Raw genomic sequence first — 14,832 nt, forward strand, 5'->3', positions numbered from 1 at the left:
TAGATTATGTTAAAATTTTCAATAATATTATCACCCCTCAGTCCTCCCAACCTTATGATCGACTGGAGTTTCTCACATGCACAATCTGTGTTCAGCAATGTGCTTGTTGGGCTCTAGATTCTTGATTTTGTACCAGTAGTTAATTATGACAAGTGCCTAACCGATAATTGTGCAAGGCCTTGTTTAAGTGGACTTTTCATAGGGCAACCGTAGGCCAAGGCTGACTGTGGAGTGGCCAAGACACCCCGAGGAAAACAGGGCCACGCTCTTCAGAGATAATGACATATGCAGACCATCACGAACACTGAATTACATTTTTAAATTCAAGTTGTGCTTTTGCTATATGACTTTTTTTCTTGGTATTTTTCCTTATCAGTAGTTTATTGTTATTTTTGAAAGCTATTTTTACTGCCTGCAGTAGCAATATGAACTACCACAAAATTTAAAAGCAAGCCTGAGGAAAACAGTTATTTTATGTTTGCTTTTTAAAATATTTATAATCTTACCTTGAAAATACCACTAATAAAGAATTTAGCCCAAAAAAGAGTATTCAAATAAGTATTGAAAATACAAGCAAGTTAAAGGGGAAGGGGAAGTGGGAGGGAGAGGAAAAGAAAGAAAATCTTTGTAAATAGGGAGGAGTGGAGGGATGGAAAAGAGGGCAGGGGAGTGGGGAAAAATAAAAATCAAGATATATCTTATAAAGGTACAAATTCCCAATGAGGAATGTCATTGTATTGTATATGTGAAATGTGTTAATAAACTTAATGAATTAAAAAAACACTAACCCTTACTTTTCTACAGTAAACTGCTTATAACACAAACAGGAGAGAGTCGAACTTTTTCTTTAACACCATTCACTGAACTCTAGAAAATTCCAAATGTTTCTGAAAGTAGTAGAGAGCTGGATACTGTCACGGTGTAAATCGTGAGACGTGTATGTAAGTACTTCTGTGTGCGTGTATGTGCATTTTTGCATGCACTTGCACATGCGCATTTGGGTTTATGTGCCTGAATGCATGTGATTGTATGTGCCTCTGTGTAAGAACAGGCTGAGAATTATGCTTCAATGCAAATGGTGTTTCCTTGACAGCTATTCTAAACAACAAAATAATATAATAGTTAATTCATATGAAGAGAGCAAGTGCATTCGCGGTATAAAATATAAGATGCAGTGGTCATGGAAGAGGTACATTTAGAATATTTTCATAGTGGGTATATTATAGATACATATAGAATTTAAGCCACTGCTATATTTATCTTTTAATTCTGATGTGCTGATGGTGCTTCAAGTACATTTATCAATATGGCTATTATATGCCATAAAATATACATAAAACTAGAATTAATTGAAAAATATCTTTACCATTGCATGGTTTGGTGTCTAAGGATTGTAACAATAACTTTCACAGGTTGACAGTTTACAATTTTCCTGTTAAAATGCAGGCATCTCCTGGGAAGGCGTGAAAGCAGCAATTTATAATCATGAATTTGTGCTAATTGGGTCAAAGACAGTGCTCTAAGGAAGGTGGCTAGTTGTGTGGACAATGAAGAAAGAGGGAGGATCACTATGAGGACAAGGAAGAACATTTAGAAACAGACTATTTTGTAATTTCACGAGGAAACTTGCACTTTATACTTCCTTTAATATTTCAGCATTTGATATATGGGACTCTGTATTGGACCCAAATTGAAAGAGTGGTCTATGTGATACAGGGCTCGAAGAGTTTTTACCTCATTTGTCAGATGAAAAACATTCTGAAGGTCGTCTTTTTTTCCCAGTCTGATTATTTTTCGTTTCACTAAAATCAGTCAATTTGAAAAAGAGTGAAACCGTGTGAGATCGGGTTGGTCACAGCCTCATCAGGCAATCAGACAGGAGATCAACACAGCTGTTGGACCCACACCGGCTGTGAAGCTGCTCGTCACAGGCCCGTCAGGGCACAGAAGAAAGAAAGCATGGTTAGCATGTGGGGTGATGCCAGCACAATTTATTAATTTACTTCTCCAGGAGATATTTGAAACCAGTGTCAGGCTCTCCATGATTATGAAGCAGTTCAATAGAGGACTTTGGCTCTTCTTAAATCTCTTCCTTCAAATGCAAATACTACCTTTGGGGAAACTGGGGCACATGAAATCTACCGTTATTACTGTGAAGCAATATATACCACACTTCATAGTAAGATTTTGTGCATAATATATTTATTTGCATACAGAAATATGTATTTCTATTGTACATTTTATTATATTATTTATAGAATATATATATATATATATTAAGCATACAGCATATTCCAGAAAGATACATTAATATGCACACAGTTCATGCTACAGCGTGCACCCCTTTCACAGAAGCATATTGAAGAGGCGTGGTATTGTATATACATGCTAAAAATATACTTTGCACAAGTTCATCCAGCTGTGGGTGCTTTCCTAATCTATTTGAATACCAATGCGATGGTGGTTGAAAGGGTTATTATCAAACTGGTGGGGAGGAAGTAACGGTCAATGAACTCAGTAGAAGAAAATAAAAGTAGACTTAATTGCTAAATAACTGTTGCCATCGATTTGAACTTCTATCTCTCCCAATATCATCTTTTCTAAACTGCAAAGCAATGAGTGGACAAAAAGCAGGAGTGTGTGGGACCTCCAGCTGCCACAAGGAAAACCAGAGATCTTGTCCCTGGTGATTTATTATTTTGGTGACTTAGACCTAATACTTGGGATCTGACAATAAATTGATGGTGGATTGGCAAAAGGACAATCATTTATTTTATTAAGAAATGAATTGGCTCTCTCCATATACTTAAATTTATCTTCTTACAAGACCACTGTGCTGTATTTATATTATTGCTGTGAGTAGAGAAGAAATAAATACTGGACAGATACTGATGTTTCAAGAAAAAACAAAAGTGATGAATCATTGTTTTTAAAGGGGTGTTTCATTGTGTTGAAAGGAAAAATGGCAGTTCCAATGAAACTGACCATATCAACTGCAAACATTTTGCCGAATAACTGCTGCAATCTCTTGATTAACTTTGTGGTGATTATGATTAGACACTAAAATGCTGGAAATAATGTGGATGGTCTGGTGAGTTTCAGTATATAGTTGTGGCCCGGTTCTCACTCTGTGCATTTTAATTATACCAGAAGGGGAATTTCTGATACATGATTGGTGAGTATTACTTTTTTTTTTCCAACAGTAAGCAGTTATCACTGATCTTCTAAAACTAGTCTAAGATTATTTTCTCACTTACAGGATATAAACTTTAGAAATGTAACAAAAATGAGAGTGTCTTAGCCTTGACATTATTGATACTTTGAGACAACCAGTTTTTGTTTGGAAAGAGTGTGGAGTCTATCCTGAATGTCGTAGTCTGCTCGGTAGCCACAGCAATACACTTGGCTTCTACACACTGGATACCAATGCTTCCTCCTATTCTCCACAGTCGAAAATGTCTCTACATATTGATAGTGTCTCCTGGAAGGGAAATTGCCCCTGACTGACCATCACTGCAATAAGCAAAACTAGCAAGAGTTAATGCAAGTCCTTGACTATAATCTCTATTACTCCACTTATCTTTAATCACTTTTCCTATTTTCTGATTCTCATTGGAAAGATTTCCATGGTATCATTTGTCTTTGATTTTTTTTCTTGAATGTAACAGCTCCTTTTCCAATGAAGTTATAGCTTGGGCACATATCAAGAACTAATAGAAGAAAGGGAAGGTTGAAGAGCCAATGAGAGTGAGACAGGTGGGCTCTTGATGACCTGGCTGGGAGAGCAAACAAAATCTGACCTCCAGACCTGAATCTTGAGCTCCAAAAGGTTTATCCCAAGTGAAGTTAAATCTGTATCAAATAACATAACATGTTTAAAAACTGAAACAGTAGGCTATTTTTTTTTTGTTTTTTGTTGTTCACATTGGCTTGATGTTTTTTCTGATCAATTCATTGGTTGATTTGAAAGAACAAAAAATATGGATTTAAAATGTAAACATATACAGTGGTATAATTGTGGACTAAAGGGATTTAATGAACTGCTGTAAGTATACACATAGAGATTTTGGGGAGAAACAAGTGAAGTTACTTGAACATGAAGTTATTTTTATAAAGAACATATTCAAATATTGTTGGCAATTGGTTTCTTATTTACAGTGTTTTTTTTTAATTTCTCTTGGGCTTATTTTTTTAAACTCTTCAAATTTTTGAGATGCCAGTAATGACATAAGTAATATAAAAGAGTGTTAATAAGTTATGAGGCTTAATACTGACATTCTTCATGTAGCTCATATCATTATTACTGGGCAAGGTATTACAAAGCAGAATATAAAATTTGAAAAGGCATTTATAAATTTAATTTCTATCAGTTAGGCCATTTTTAGAAAATATGACTGGAAGACAAGAGTGAATAATACAAAAAAGGATATAAGATAAAATAAAGTTAAATGGGAATCAATAAAAGCATATTTATTTTGACTATTAAATAAAAAGTTTCAACACAGACACTATTTTATATAATGCTGCCACTTAAATAATACTCTCTGACATGGGGTTTTCATGGACTAGAATTAGAAGGTGAGAAGGAATGTAAGAAGGGCCATTTACATCTTTCTGTTATATTCTCTGAGCTTGTTTGGCATCTATAGCCACTATATTTCTATCACAAAGATTGCTATAATTCTACAGATTGGAGAATTTTGAGGGTAAATGATCTTAAAGAGAATTGACAATTTGAGGAACATGGAATATATAGTTTCAGTAAATGCTTGTGTATTACATTTTCCCCTTTCACTATTCACAGAGTGATTATAGCCATCCTTGAATATAATTCAAATATCATCCATTAGCAGGCATTGGACAGAATGTCTGAGTCTCTTGGGACTGCCTCAGTAAACTAATCTTGTTTAAGATTCCAAATGGATAAAGCAACATCTTCTTCCTGCCTGCGAAGTCAGGAGTTCATGTTACACAAGTTAACATTTCATACACAGGTCAGGGAGGCTCCAGGTCAAGCATAATGACCTTTTCACTGTCTATTTGCTCATCTCAAAATCCATCTGGCCCCAGTGAACTTTCTTCAACTAGATTGAACATTTTTTAACTGATGAAATTAATTTTGGAATGCCTTTGTTTCTCAAGCATATTTATGTTTCAAGTAGACTATTCTGTTAAAATAAAGGATACTTTAGGGGGAAATGTTGGTGAAAAAATTCTACACAAAAAACAAGAGGTGAACTAAATGCTAGTGGGCATTTATAACCCCCAAAAATACCAAGGATATAGTAGAGATGGCTGAAGTGCCCCAATGCATGGCTGGCTCTCACTGGATTTACTGAAAATTTCACAGATTTTACCTACACACAATGTAGAGCAGGAAGGTACAAAAATCAATGCAGTAACAAGAAAAAAATGGTGTGACCTACATGGAGTTCTGTGTTTTTGCTTGCTTTTTATGGTGGGAAGAGGAAAAGGTGAAAAAAATCAGGATCAATTACAGTACAATCCTGCAAATAATACCATCCAACAAGAACAGAACACGCTCAATACTCTGGAGACCATGGCTGCCTTCTTTTAATTGCTCTCCTCATGTCTCCACTAAGTAGTGTCCACTTCTTTATGTTCGAGTGTCCATGTCAGCGTGGAGCTGTGCCGTTTCATCCTTATGCATGGACAGACCCATGAGAACAACAACAAAGAGAAACAAAAAGAGATCAACATTATTCTTCTTGTGCAGAGACTGGTAAAACCGTAGATTCAGAAGCCCTTCTCAAGAAAATACGAGACGGCAGAGATTACTCCTTAAATCAGCCATGCCAACGTGTCTCATTGTCCCCTTGCTCCTAACTGGATGGGTTGATAAGGGACAAGGTTTTTCAGACTGAAACACGAGCACGAGCTGAGTGTCACAGTTGAGCTCCTTAATTGCACATTCCATAATAGACTATAAAGTGCAATGGCAGAGATATTAAATGTGGGGGCTCTTTCATCCTTTGTGTTCTTCTCAAGCTCCCTTTGACCACCTTTCCTTCTTTTCCAGACGCCTTTACCTTGTAGCTCCTATGTTCTTGTAATGACACATAAGGAGGTGTTTAAATGTCTTCTTGAAGGTGGCATTGCAAAGTGCATAGCAGGCAGGGTTGATAGTGCTGTTGATATAACAGAGCCAGTAACCAATTGTCCACACTGTATTAGGGATGCAGGGTGCACAGAAGGTGTTAATGAGCACCATGACATTGTACGGAGCCCAGGTGATGATGAAAGCCAACAGAATAGCCAAGATTGTTCTGGTTACTTTCTTTTCCCGGGAAGGAGGAGGCTTCTTTTTTGCAGGTTGCTTAGTCATCTTCACAATCTTGCGGGCTACGATGTTCTGTTTTTCATCTCCATCCTGACCTGAAGACCCAACTAGCTCTACAGTGGTATGACTCGGTGTGCATGAGTCACCTTTTTGCGTCTTGGTGACAATTTTGATGCATGTTTGCTTGGAACTCTCATCTTTGGAATGGCCTAGGGAAGTGGATATTGTATTCTCGTCCTGGGTTATTTCGTCATCTCTCATATTGGAGGCCACAGCACTGACTGAAGTGGAGTCATTGGAGCTCTCTTTCTCCTCCCCCTGCACACAGTTTTCTGTGACAGCACCTCTGACGGCCTTGCCATTCTGGATTTTGTTGTGCTCCAGGCCTCCGTCACTGCTGGGCATGTTGTTGTTGTTTGGCTTCACTATTCTTCCTTGCACCAGACTTGGAGACACTGGATCTTGATTGGCCACAGGCTCCTTCTTTTCCTTCTTTATCCTGCTCTTGCTGGCTCGGGATATATGCCAGTACAGCACAGTCATGATGATTACTGGCAAGTAGAAGGCTGCGATGGCAGTGCCAAAGGTGGCAGCAGCATTGGAGAAGAACTGAATGTAGCATTCCCCATCCTTCACAGTTCTCACCCCTACTATGAACTGCCAGAAGAGAATGGCCGGTGCCCAGAGGATGAAGGAGAGGACCCAGGCAGCTGCAATCATCATGCCTGCCATTTTCGTGGTCCGCTTAACTGGGTAGGTCAAAGGCTTCGTGACACAGAAGTATCTGTCAAAGCTGATGATGAGCAGGTTCATGACTGAGGCGTTGCTGACCACATAGTCCAAAGCTAACCAAAGGTCACACACTACAGGTCCCAGAGGCCAGTAGCCAATCACAGTGTAGAGGGTGTATAGGTTCATGGAGAAAACACCTATGATGAGGTCAGCACAGGCCAAGCTGAATAAAAAGTAATTGTTGACAGTCTGCAGGTGGCGATTGACTTTAATGGAAACCATGACCAGGATGTTCCCAATAATAGTTACCAGACTGAGGGATCCAGCCACAAGGACAATAAATACTACTTCAAAAGTCTTATAAGGGCTGGTAATAGCCAGGCTATTATTGGAGGAGTTTGTTGAATTATTCATTTTGTATTCAGTAGACAAGTAGCCAAATAAGCATTTAAACCTGTAAGGAGATAGAATACAATTAACAAATACAATATAAACATTGCTGTAAAATGCATCAGGCTTCTTTCCTTTGAATCACTTTTACCCAAAAATGCTCCTTCTTTTGCATGTTTACTGTACAATTCCCTGCATAAAAGGAAAATACTTTAAATGGAGGATTCAAAAGGAGCTTTCAAGCTAGCAAAGTTCAATAACATTATGATTGTGCCCATGTATAGATATGACTATTTATCTAGCATCTTTCTACTTATCCCTTCAATCAATAAACAGAGCATAATCCTGATGAGCTGAACTAAATAAACCAAAATTATGCATGAAACTTTCCAAAGCATCCAGAAGTTTCTGGAAAGATTGTAAAAATTCATAAAGCAATGAAAGGACAAAATTATGGGAGAAAGTATAAAACTGAATATGTGACTTTTATAGTCGATAGCAGTTCTTGTCCTGGTTACCCTAAGCCTTTTTCATAATATTAGTGACGGGGATAATAAAGACAATGTAAAAATACTTTATTACCCAATGTAATTCCTCAGTGAAAATTATTTTATTTGACTTCTGTTTTGCACTTGTACTCATCTAACCTTACCAGTAAAATTTCCAATATTCTATTTCTTGAAAAATAATCATTGCTTATTAAATCATAGTGATAGGATTGTGCCCATTTTCTGAAAACATTGTTTCCAACTGCTATTAAATGTATTATCTTACTATGCTTTCTGCCAAACCTTCAGTTTTATTGAAGAGAAAATTGTGGCCCCAAACCATGGAGAAACTTATATAAGATCATATACTACATCAGTGAGAAGGATGAGACTATAACCCTCAAGCTTGTCCAGATATTAATTCTTTCACTCTGTCTTTACATTACCCATGGAGTCACTTCATTTCGGCATCATGATTTATTCTGAGCTCTCAGTGATGATTAAGATGAAGTCTCTGCCTGTGAGAAGTGTAAGTTCTGGTGACAAAGATAGGTTGATAAAAACACAATTATTAAACTTAAGTGCACTTTCTAAATCTGCTGCACTTAAGTAAATTATCATCACCATTTTTCAAATAATCTTGTCAAAGTTAGGGGACCATTGAGTGGAGATTCAAGACAGGAAGTTAAGATTTCATCAAAAGAGCTCTGACATATTGCTTGGGAAGAGGTATCTGAGGGAAAAACTAGTTCAATCTCTACCCCTCTAGTTAAAATTACTGTGGGCTGAACAGCAGAGAAAAGATCAAGTACAGAGAAATTACTTGTTTTCACTTCAAAATTCAGAAATCTTTAAATTCTGATTGCACTAATTACAAAGCAAAGCTTTAGGGTATAGGTGAAGCAGTGGTTTATCCTTTGAAATTCATGTAGAAAATACTTCTGTTCCCATGCTCATTGCACAAGCAATGTTTAAACAAGTGGTTTATTCGGCTTCAGAGAGCAAATTATCTTTAAGCATTTTAAAATAAAAAAGTTACCCTGTGAGGAGGAGTTTGATCATACTAAGACCCATAAATACATAAACCATATAGAAAAATATATGTAAGTACTATATAATTATTTAAAATTGATGCATAGAAAGAAACAAAACTAAACTGTAGAAAAAATATCTGTACAATACATACAAAAGAAGTGCTCATGTTTTTCTTAATATAAAAGAGTTTGGAAAAAGGAAAGACAAAGGACTAACAATCTAAAATATTGGTCAGCTAGTTAGATAAATGAAAAATTAAACATTAAAGACTTTTAAATATGTACAGAAGTACTCAACCTCATAATTATAAAATGCAAACTCAAGAAAGTGAAATATTTTCTACCTAGAGTAGAAAGATTTAATTATTTGGTATGAATATGGGGTTGATTGCCATAGAGGGAAATTTATTTGTATCTATGAAAATTTTAAATAAAAATTCAACGGGAAATATATAAAACCTTACACTTATTAGGAAACTTGGGAATTCTGCATCTTGAGATTTTTTTCAGCTAGAGAGATCTACTAAAATGATCATTCTGTAATGTTGTAGCAAAAAACATGAAATATTAAATTTGATGATTGACAAAAAATTGTAAAATATATTATCGAGTATTCTTATAAGGAATATTATACAGTTGTTAAAAGAGATATACTTGTGTCCTGTCTTTGATGTATGAACCTGTACATTAGTTTATTATAAGAGATAAGCAAAGCACAAAGGCACAGATTATTACAGACATAATTATTTTATGCAATGAGTCATTACATGATGTCATAGGTGTATATATGTGTGTATGTATTTTATATTCATAAAAAGAAGCCCAAGGTTCACTGGGAGTCATGGAAATGTTTAATCAGAAGAATGTAAAAACAATGGAAATCACCATCAGTAAAATCCTTTTTTTTAGCCATTGTTACTCTAATTTGTTCAAACAAAATAATTTCATTATGCCTAACATTATTGTAAAGAATAAAGCCAACATAACTATAAGATCAGAATTCTAACTTGTTTATAAGTAGTACTTTCTTCTGTTTATCATATAAATTCATGGACATTTGGAACTAAACTGTTTGTGTATAAATGTTTTGTAAAATTTTAATTTTAATTAACTTTGACTGAAAATATCAGTTGTTAAATATTATCTTTGATACTTGAGTATTATTCCACATTCCCTTCGATAAAGCCCAGAGTGATATTCTAGTTTTAAAAAAATATTTGTAACTGCCTTCTGGAAATAATATATAAAAATTAAATTGAAAAATGGGCATTTGAAATCCAGTTGTTTGATCTTTTGTTTAATAGACTAAACTAGAAAGGCAAATAATTGATTTATGAATAGTTATCTCATCCTTATTATAATTGGTACTAGTTAATAGTGATTCTATATAATTTACACTAAGCTATTAGATTCTTATTCTGATCCTTTATTATTTATTTGTTTGCTTTCCATCTTTGTACTTTTCCTTTTTTTTAAACCAGTGACATACATTACTTTTTAAATACAAAAATAAAGGAAAATTTAGTCTTATATCTTTCAAATATATATTATCTCGTTGAGTATTAATAATTATAGAAATACATGAAACACATTCTATTGTCTTCTCTATATGCAGAAGAAATTTGAGGTTATAGAAGAGGTTAAGTAACTTCTTGGGCATAAGGCTGGTGAGTAAATAATCTAAAGCAAAAGACTAACATCATCCCCTTTTGCTTAGATATTTCATCTCTATCTCTCTTACCTTTTTCTTTTTTTCTGTACCAGGCAATGAACTCAAGTCCTTGTGCCTGCAAGGCAGGCACTGGAACCACTGAGCTAAATCCCCAGCCCTCCCTTACCTTCTGAAGAATTATATTTTATTCAGTATTCAGTAATATGTGAAATTGTTAGGCATCAGCATAGTGATGAACTATGCCTACAGGTTGCTAGCTAAGACAGATCATATTGGAGAACCTGGAAATTTTAGGACAAACAGTAAATGTATATGATATTAACATATTTGGTTATTGGAGCCCCCGAATTTTCAGAGTAATAATAAGTGCTAAGTTATGCAGACACTGTTATTTAAAAATGGAAAGTGTTCCTTTTAGAAGGGAGCACAAATATTTGAAGGGTGGCATTCCTTCATGCCAGGGTGACGCAGAGAGGACGCAGAACCCAGGGCGATTCCTTTTCCATGAAAGGCTTCTCTTTGCATCAGCTTTTGTCTCTCTGCTGTCTGAACTGCTATAAAAGCTTTCCTTCCATCCTGTCGCCATGGAGTGTTATTAAGGCCATAATCATTACATCATTGATGAAACAATCACAACAGATTAAACAATTAATAACACTTTCTAAGGACTCCATGTCTTAATATGGCAAGTGTATAATAAGACTCCATCTGGTATTTTACAATTTAGTTTACAATGAAGTTCTGGAATTATTATGGAAATTTATGAGATGACAAAATTTCTGCTGTTAGTTTCTCTTGGCTAAAAAGTCCCTATGCATAGCCGAGTGTGGTGACGCATGCCTGTAATCCCAGCACTTGGGAGGCTGAGGCAGGAGGATCGCTATGTGTTCAAGACCAGCCTGGGCTGCATAGTGAGTTCCACGTCAGTCTCAACTACACAAGGAGACCGTCTCAACCCCCTCCCCAAATAATAATAAAATAAAAATAAAAAGTCCCTATGCATAGCAGCAGATAAATATATCACAGTTCAATATTTTATTCGCACAGTCACGGGTGCTCTCTCTACTCTTAATTAGTTGCATAACTCTGAGCATGTCTCTGAAATGCTACAAACCTTACCTTTATTTTTTCCTCAACAACAATAATAATCTCCATTTCTTTCAGAGTTTTATCAAGGGTCAAAGTGACACAATGTCTCTGAAACATGATCTATAAATGTCAAATATTAAACGAGTGGTACTAATTCACTCAAATATGTGGAATGGTTATACATGAATTTATCTGCCTCCTTGGCTCCTCCCTTCTCTCTCTCTCTCTCTCTCTCTCTCTCTCTCTCTCTCTCTCTCTTCTTCTCTGCTTCTTGGCCTCCATGACATGAACAGCTTTTCTCCATGGTGGGCTCTTCCCCTATCTCTTTCTGCCTCAAGGCCACCCTACCACTGAAAATGTGAGCCAACAGGAACCTCTCCTCCTTTAAGTTGTGGATGATTGGTGTCATGTCTCAGTGATCAGAAAAGTTACTAAGACAGATTTTGGTACTGGTTATTGCTACAACTATCTAACCATGTGGTTTTAGAGGTCTTTGGAACTGGTTTGCAAGTTTGGAAGGGTTTGAGATATCCTCTAGAGAAGCCCTGGAAACCTGTAAGCCAGGCTTGGTGAGAACTCTGGTCCTATCTCTGAAGACCGTAATGTTCATAGAAATGAAGATGGTAAAGACAGGGTTCAGAAGATTTCAGCTGGAAATAAGAACTCATTGACAGTTGGACTCAAGACCATCACATTAATTTTTAATTTTTTAATGAAGTTTATTGGTAGATTTTAGGTATACAGCATGATCACATTCACCATTGGGAATTTGTACCTGTACATGACATATCTTGGTTCTTGTTTTTTCCCTATTCCTCTTCCCTCGCTTCCATCTCTTTACATTCTGGCAGAAAATCTGTCTATGCTTTGCTTATGTCCTGAGACTTTGTGAGAAAATGAGATTAAGGGTAGCATACTAATTAAAGTGGTGGAGGAAATTTCAAGGCAGCCAGCATTGAGGATGTGGCAAGGGTACTGTTGGTGGATTTTAGTTTGATCTACATTAAAAATCAGCAGCAAAAAGCTCATCTAAAATGTTTAGAGTTTAGCAAAAAAGGAGTTGTTTGCAAATCTGGCGCTGTGAAGAGCTTCATTGCTAAAAAGATTAGCATTAAAAAGAAGCAGAGTGATCACCCCTTAGTCTCCTTCTATCCTTCCTATATTATTCTTTTTGTTCGTACTTGGCCTCACTAAAATGGGAGCTGCCATATGGGATTTAAGCTCATGTATCTGGTTTATCTCACTCAACATTATATTTTCCAGGTGTATCCATTTTCATACAAATGTCTCAAATTTGTTCTTTATAGACGAATAATATGCCATTTTATATAGATACCACATTTTCTTTATCCAATCATCTGTTGATGGATTTACAGGCTGCTTCTGTGATTTAGCTATTATGAATTGTGCTGCTGTAAACATAGGTATGCAGGTATCGCTGTAGGATGATGTCTTAAAATCCTTGGGGAAGATACAGGACCAAGGGTGAAGGGGTTAGAGGGAGCAGATGGAAAAGTAAATAGAATACTGATAAGCCAGGGGCTGGGGATTTAGCTCAGTGATTCCACTGCCTGCCTTGACAGGGAAAGGTCCCAAGTTTGATCCCTGGTACCAAAAACAAAACAAAACAAACAAACAAAAACAACAAGATATCAACCACAGATAAGCCATATATAGGAACCTAGTAACCTTAATAAATGTAAATAGTATATGCCATAAATATGAGCTAAATTGGATGATTTTAACATGAATTAAAATTGGAAAAGGAGAGTTAGAGGAGGAGGGAAGGGGAAGAGAAGGGAAGGTGAGCTAAGGGAGGGCAGGGACGGGGGTAAAAAACGAGAAAGAAGACCTGTCATGTAAAGGTACAAACTCCCAATAATGAATGTAACTGTATTGTATCCCTAAAATGTGCCAATGAACTCAATGAGGAAAATAAATAAATAAATAAAAACAATATAGTACAGGAAAAAAAAAAGAAACTGCATTATGCACATGTATCCCACTCCTCAGGACGATTGTAAAATGCATGTACTGCAAACATGTTCTAATAAAAAAAGATTGTGTTAAAAAAAAAATCCTTGCAACAGAACAATAAGAAAGATGCCTTGAGCACTTGTCAAGAATCTGTAAGATGCTGCTCATTTCAGGTTCAAGAGTGCAAAACTGTAAATTTTTCATTTGGAAAGGGAGCCTCTGGGCCCTGCTCAAAAAGGACCACATAGAGAATTGGGCTTTAGGATTCACTTCACAGTGATCAGGCATCCAAGCACTCAGAGGCCTCTGTAGCAATGATCTAAGTGAGCCTGAATACTGCTTGAGCTGACAGTAGACCTTGGCATCATCCACATGTTGCTGGTTTTATGGGCTTGAAGAATGCAAGAGTGATGGGGGCTTTACTTTGCATCTCAGAGGAAACTCTAGACTGGGACCTTTGACCAGTACTGGAACTGTTAAGAATTTTTCAACTTTTAGAGACAGACTACAAGTATTTTGCATAAAGTCTTTCGGGATCCAGGGTTAGAATGTTATGATTCATATCTAAAATGGCCTCAAAGCCTTATGCGTTTGGAAAGTTAATGGATTATGAGGGTGCATTAGCTGATTTGTGAAGAGGTGGAGCCTTGTCAGGAGAGGTGAGTCCTTGGGGACATGACCTAGAATGCTATATTTCCATGCCCCGCTGCTTCTTCTGGCCACCACAATGTGGTCATCTTTCCTCTGAAGCAGGCCCTTCCGCTATGATGGTCTTCCTGCCTCGTAGGCAGCCTATCATGGATTGAAAATACAAGCCAAAACAAATCTCTCCTGGGGGGGGCATCAGGATTTTTGTCTCAGTGACAAGAAAAGTGACTAGGACACATTAATCACAATTTCTGGTAGTTAACAGAAAATTGTGAATGTGTGTGTGTGTGTGTGTTGGACCTATGTCAATAATAAAAATGTGTGTGGTACACTGGTAGAAGTAATATTAAATTATCATAATGGTTTAATTAACAAAAACATGATTAATAATAATCAATAAGATTTGGGGATTTAGCTCAGTGGTTCCACCATCTGCCTTGCAAGCACAAGGTCCTGAGTTTGATCCCCAATACAAATAATAATAATAATAATAATAATAAT

General features: G+C 36.4%; 1 protein-coding gene across 2 annotated transcripts in view; it reads right to left on the minus strand.

The window, feature by feature from the left end:
- Positions 1 to 2,249: 2,249 nt before the first annotated feature.
- Chrm2 (cholinergic receptor muscarinic 2) overlaps positions 2,250 to 14,832 on the minus strand; it is a 147,849-nt gene continuing 135,266 nt past the window's right edge. For both annotated transcript variants that reach the window (XM_019208593.2, XM_033764530.1), the window contains one exon: positions 2,250 to 7,487. In XM_019208593.2, the coding sequence (XP_019064138.1) occupies positions 6,047 to 7,487 (1,441 nt within the window). In that variant the 3' untranslated portion in view covers positions 2,250 to 6,046. The remainder of the gene's footprint in view (positions 7,488 to 14,832) is intronic.

The sequence above is a fragment of the Fukomys damarensis genome, unplaced genomic scaffold (assembly GCF_012274545.1).
Source record: "Fukomys damarensis isolate Sample0158 unplaced genomic scaffold, DMR_v1.0_HiC HiC_scaffold_16, whole genome shotgun sequence".
NCBI lineage: Eukaryota > Metazoa > Chordata > Mammalia > Rodentia > Bathyergidae > Fukomys > Fukomys damarensis.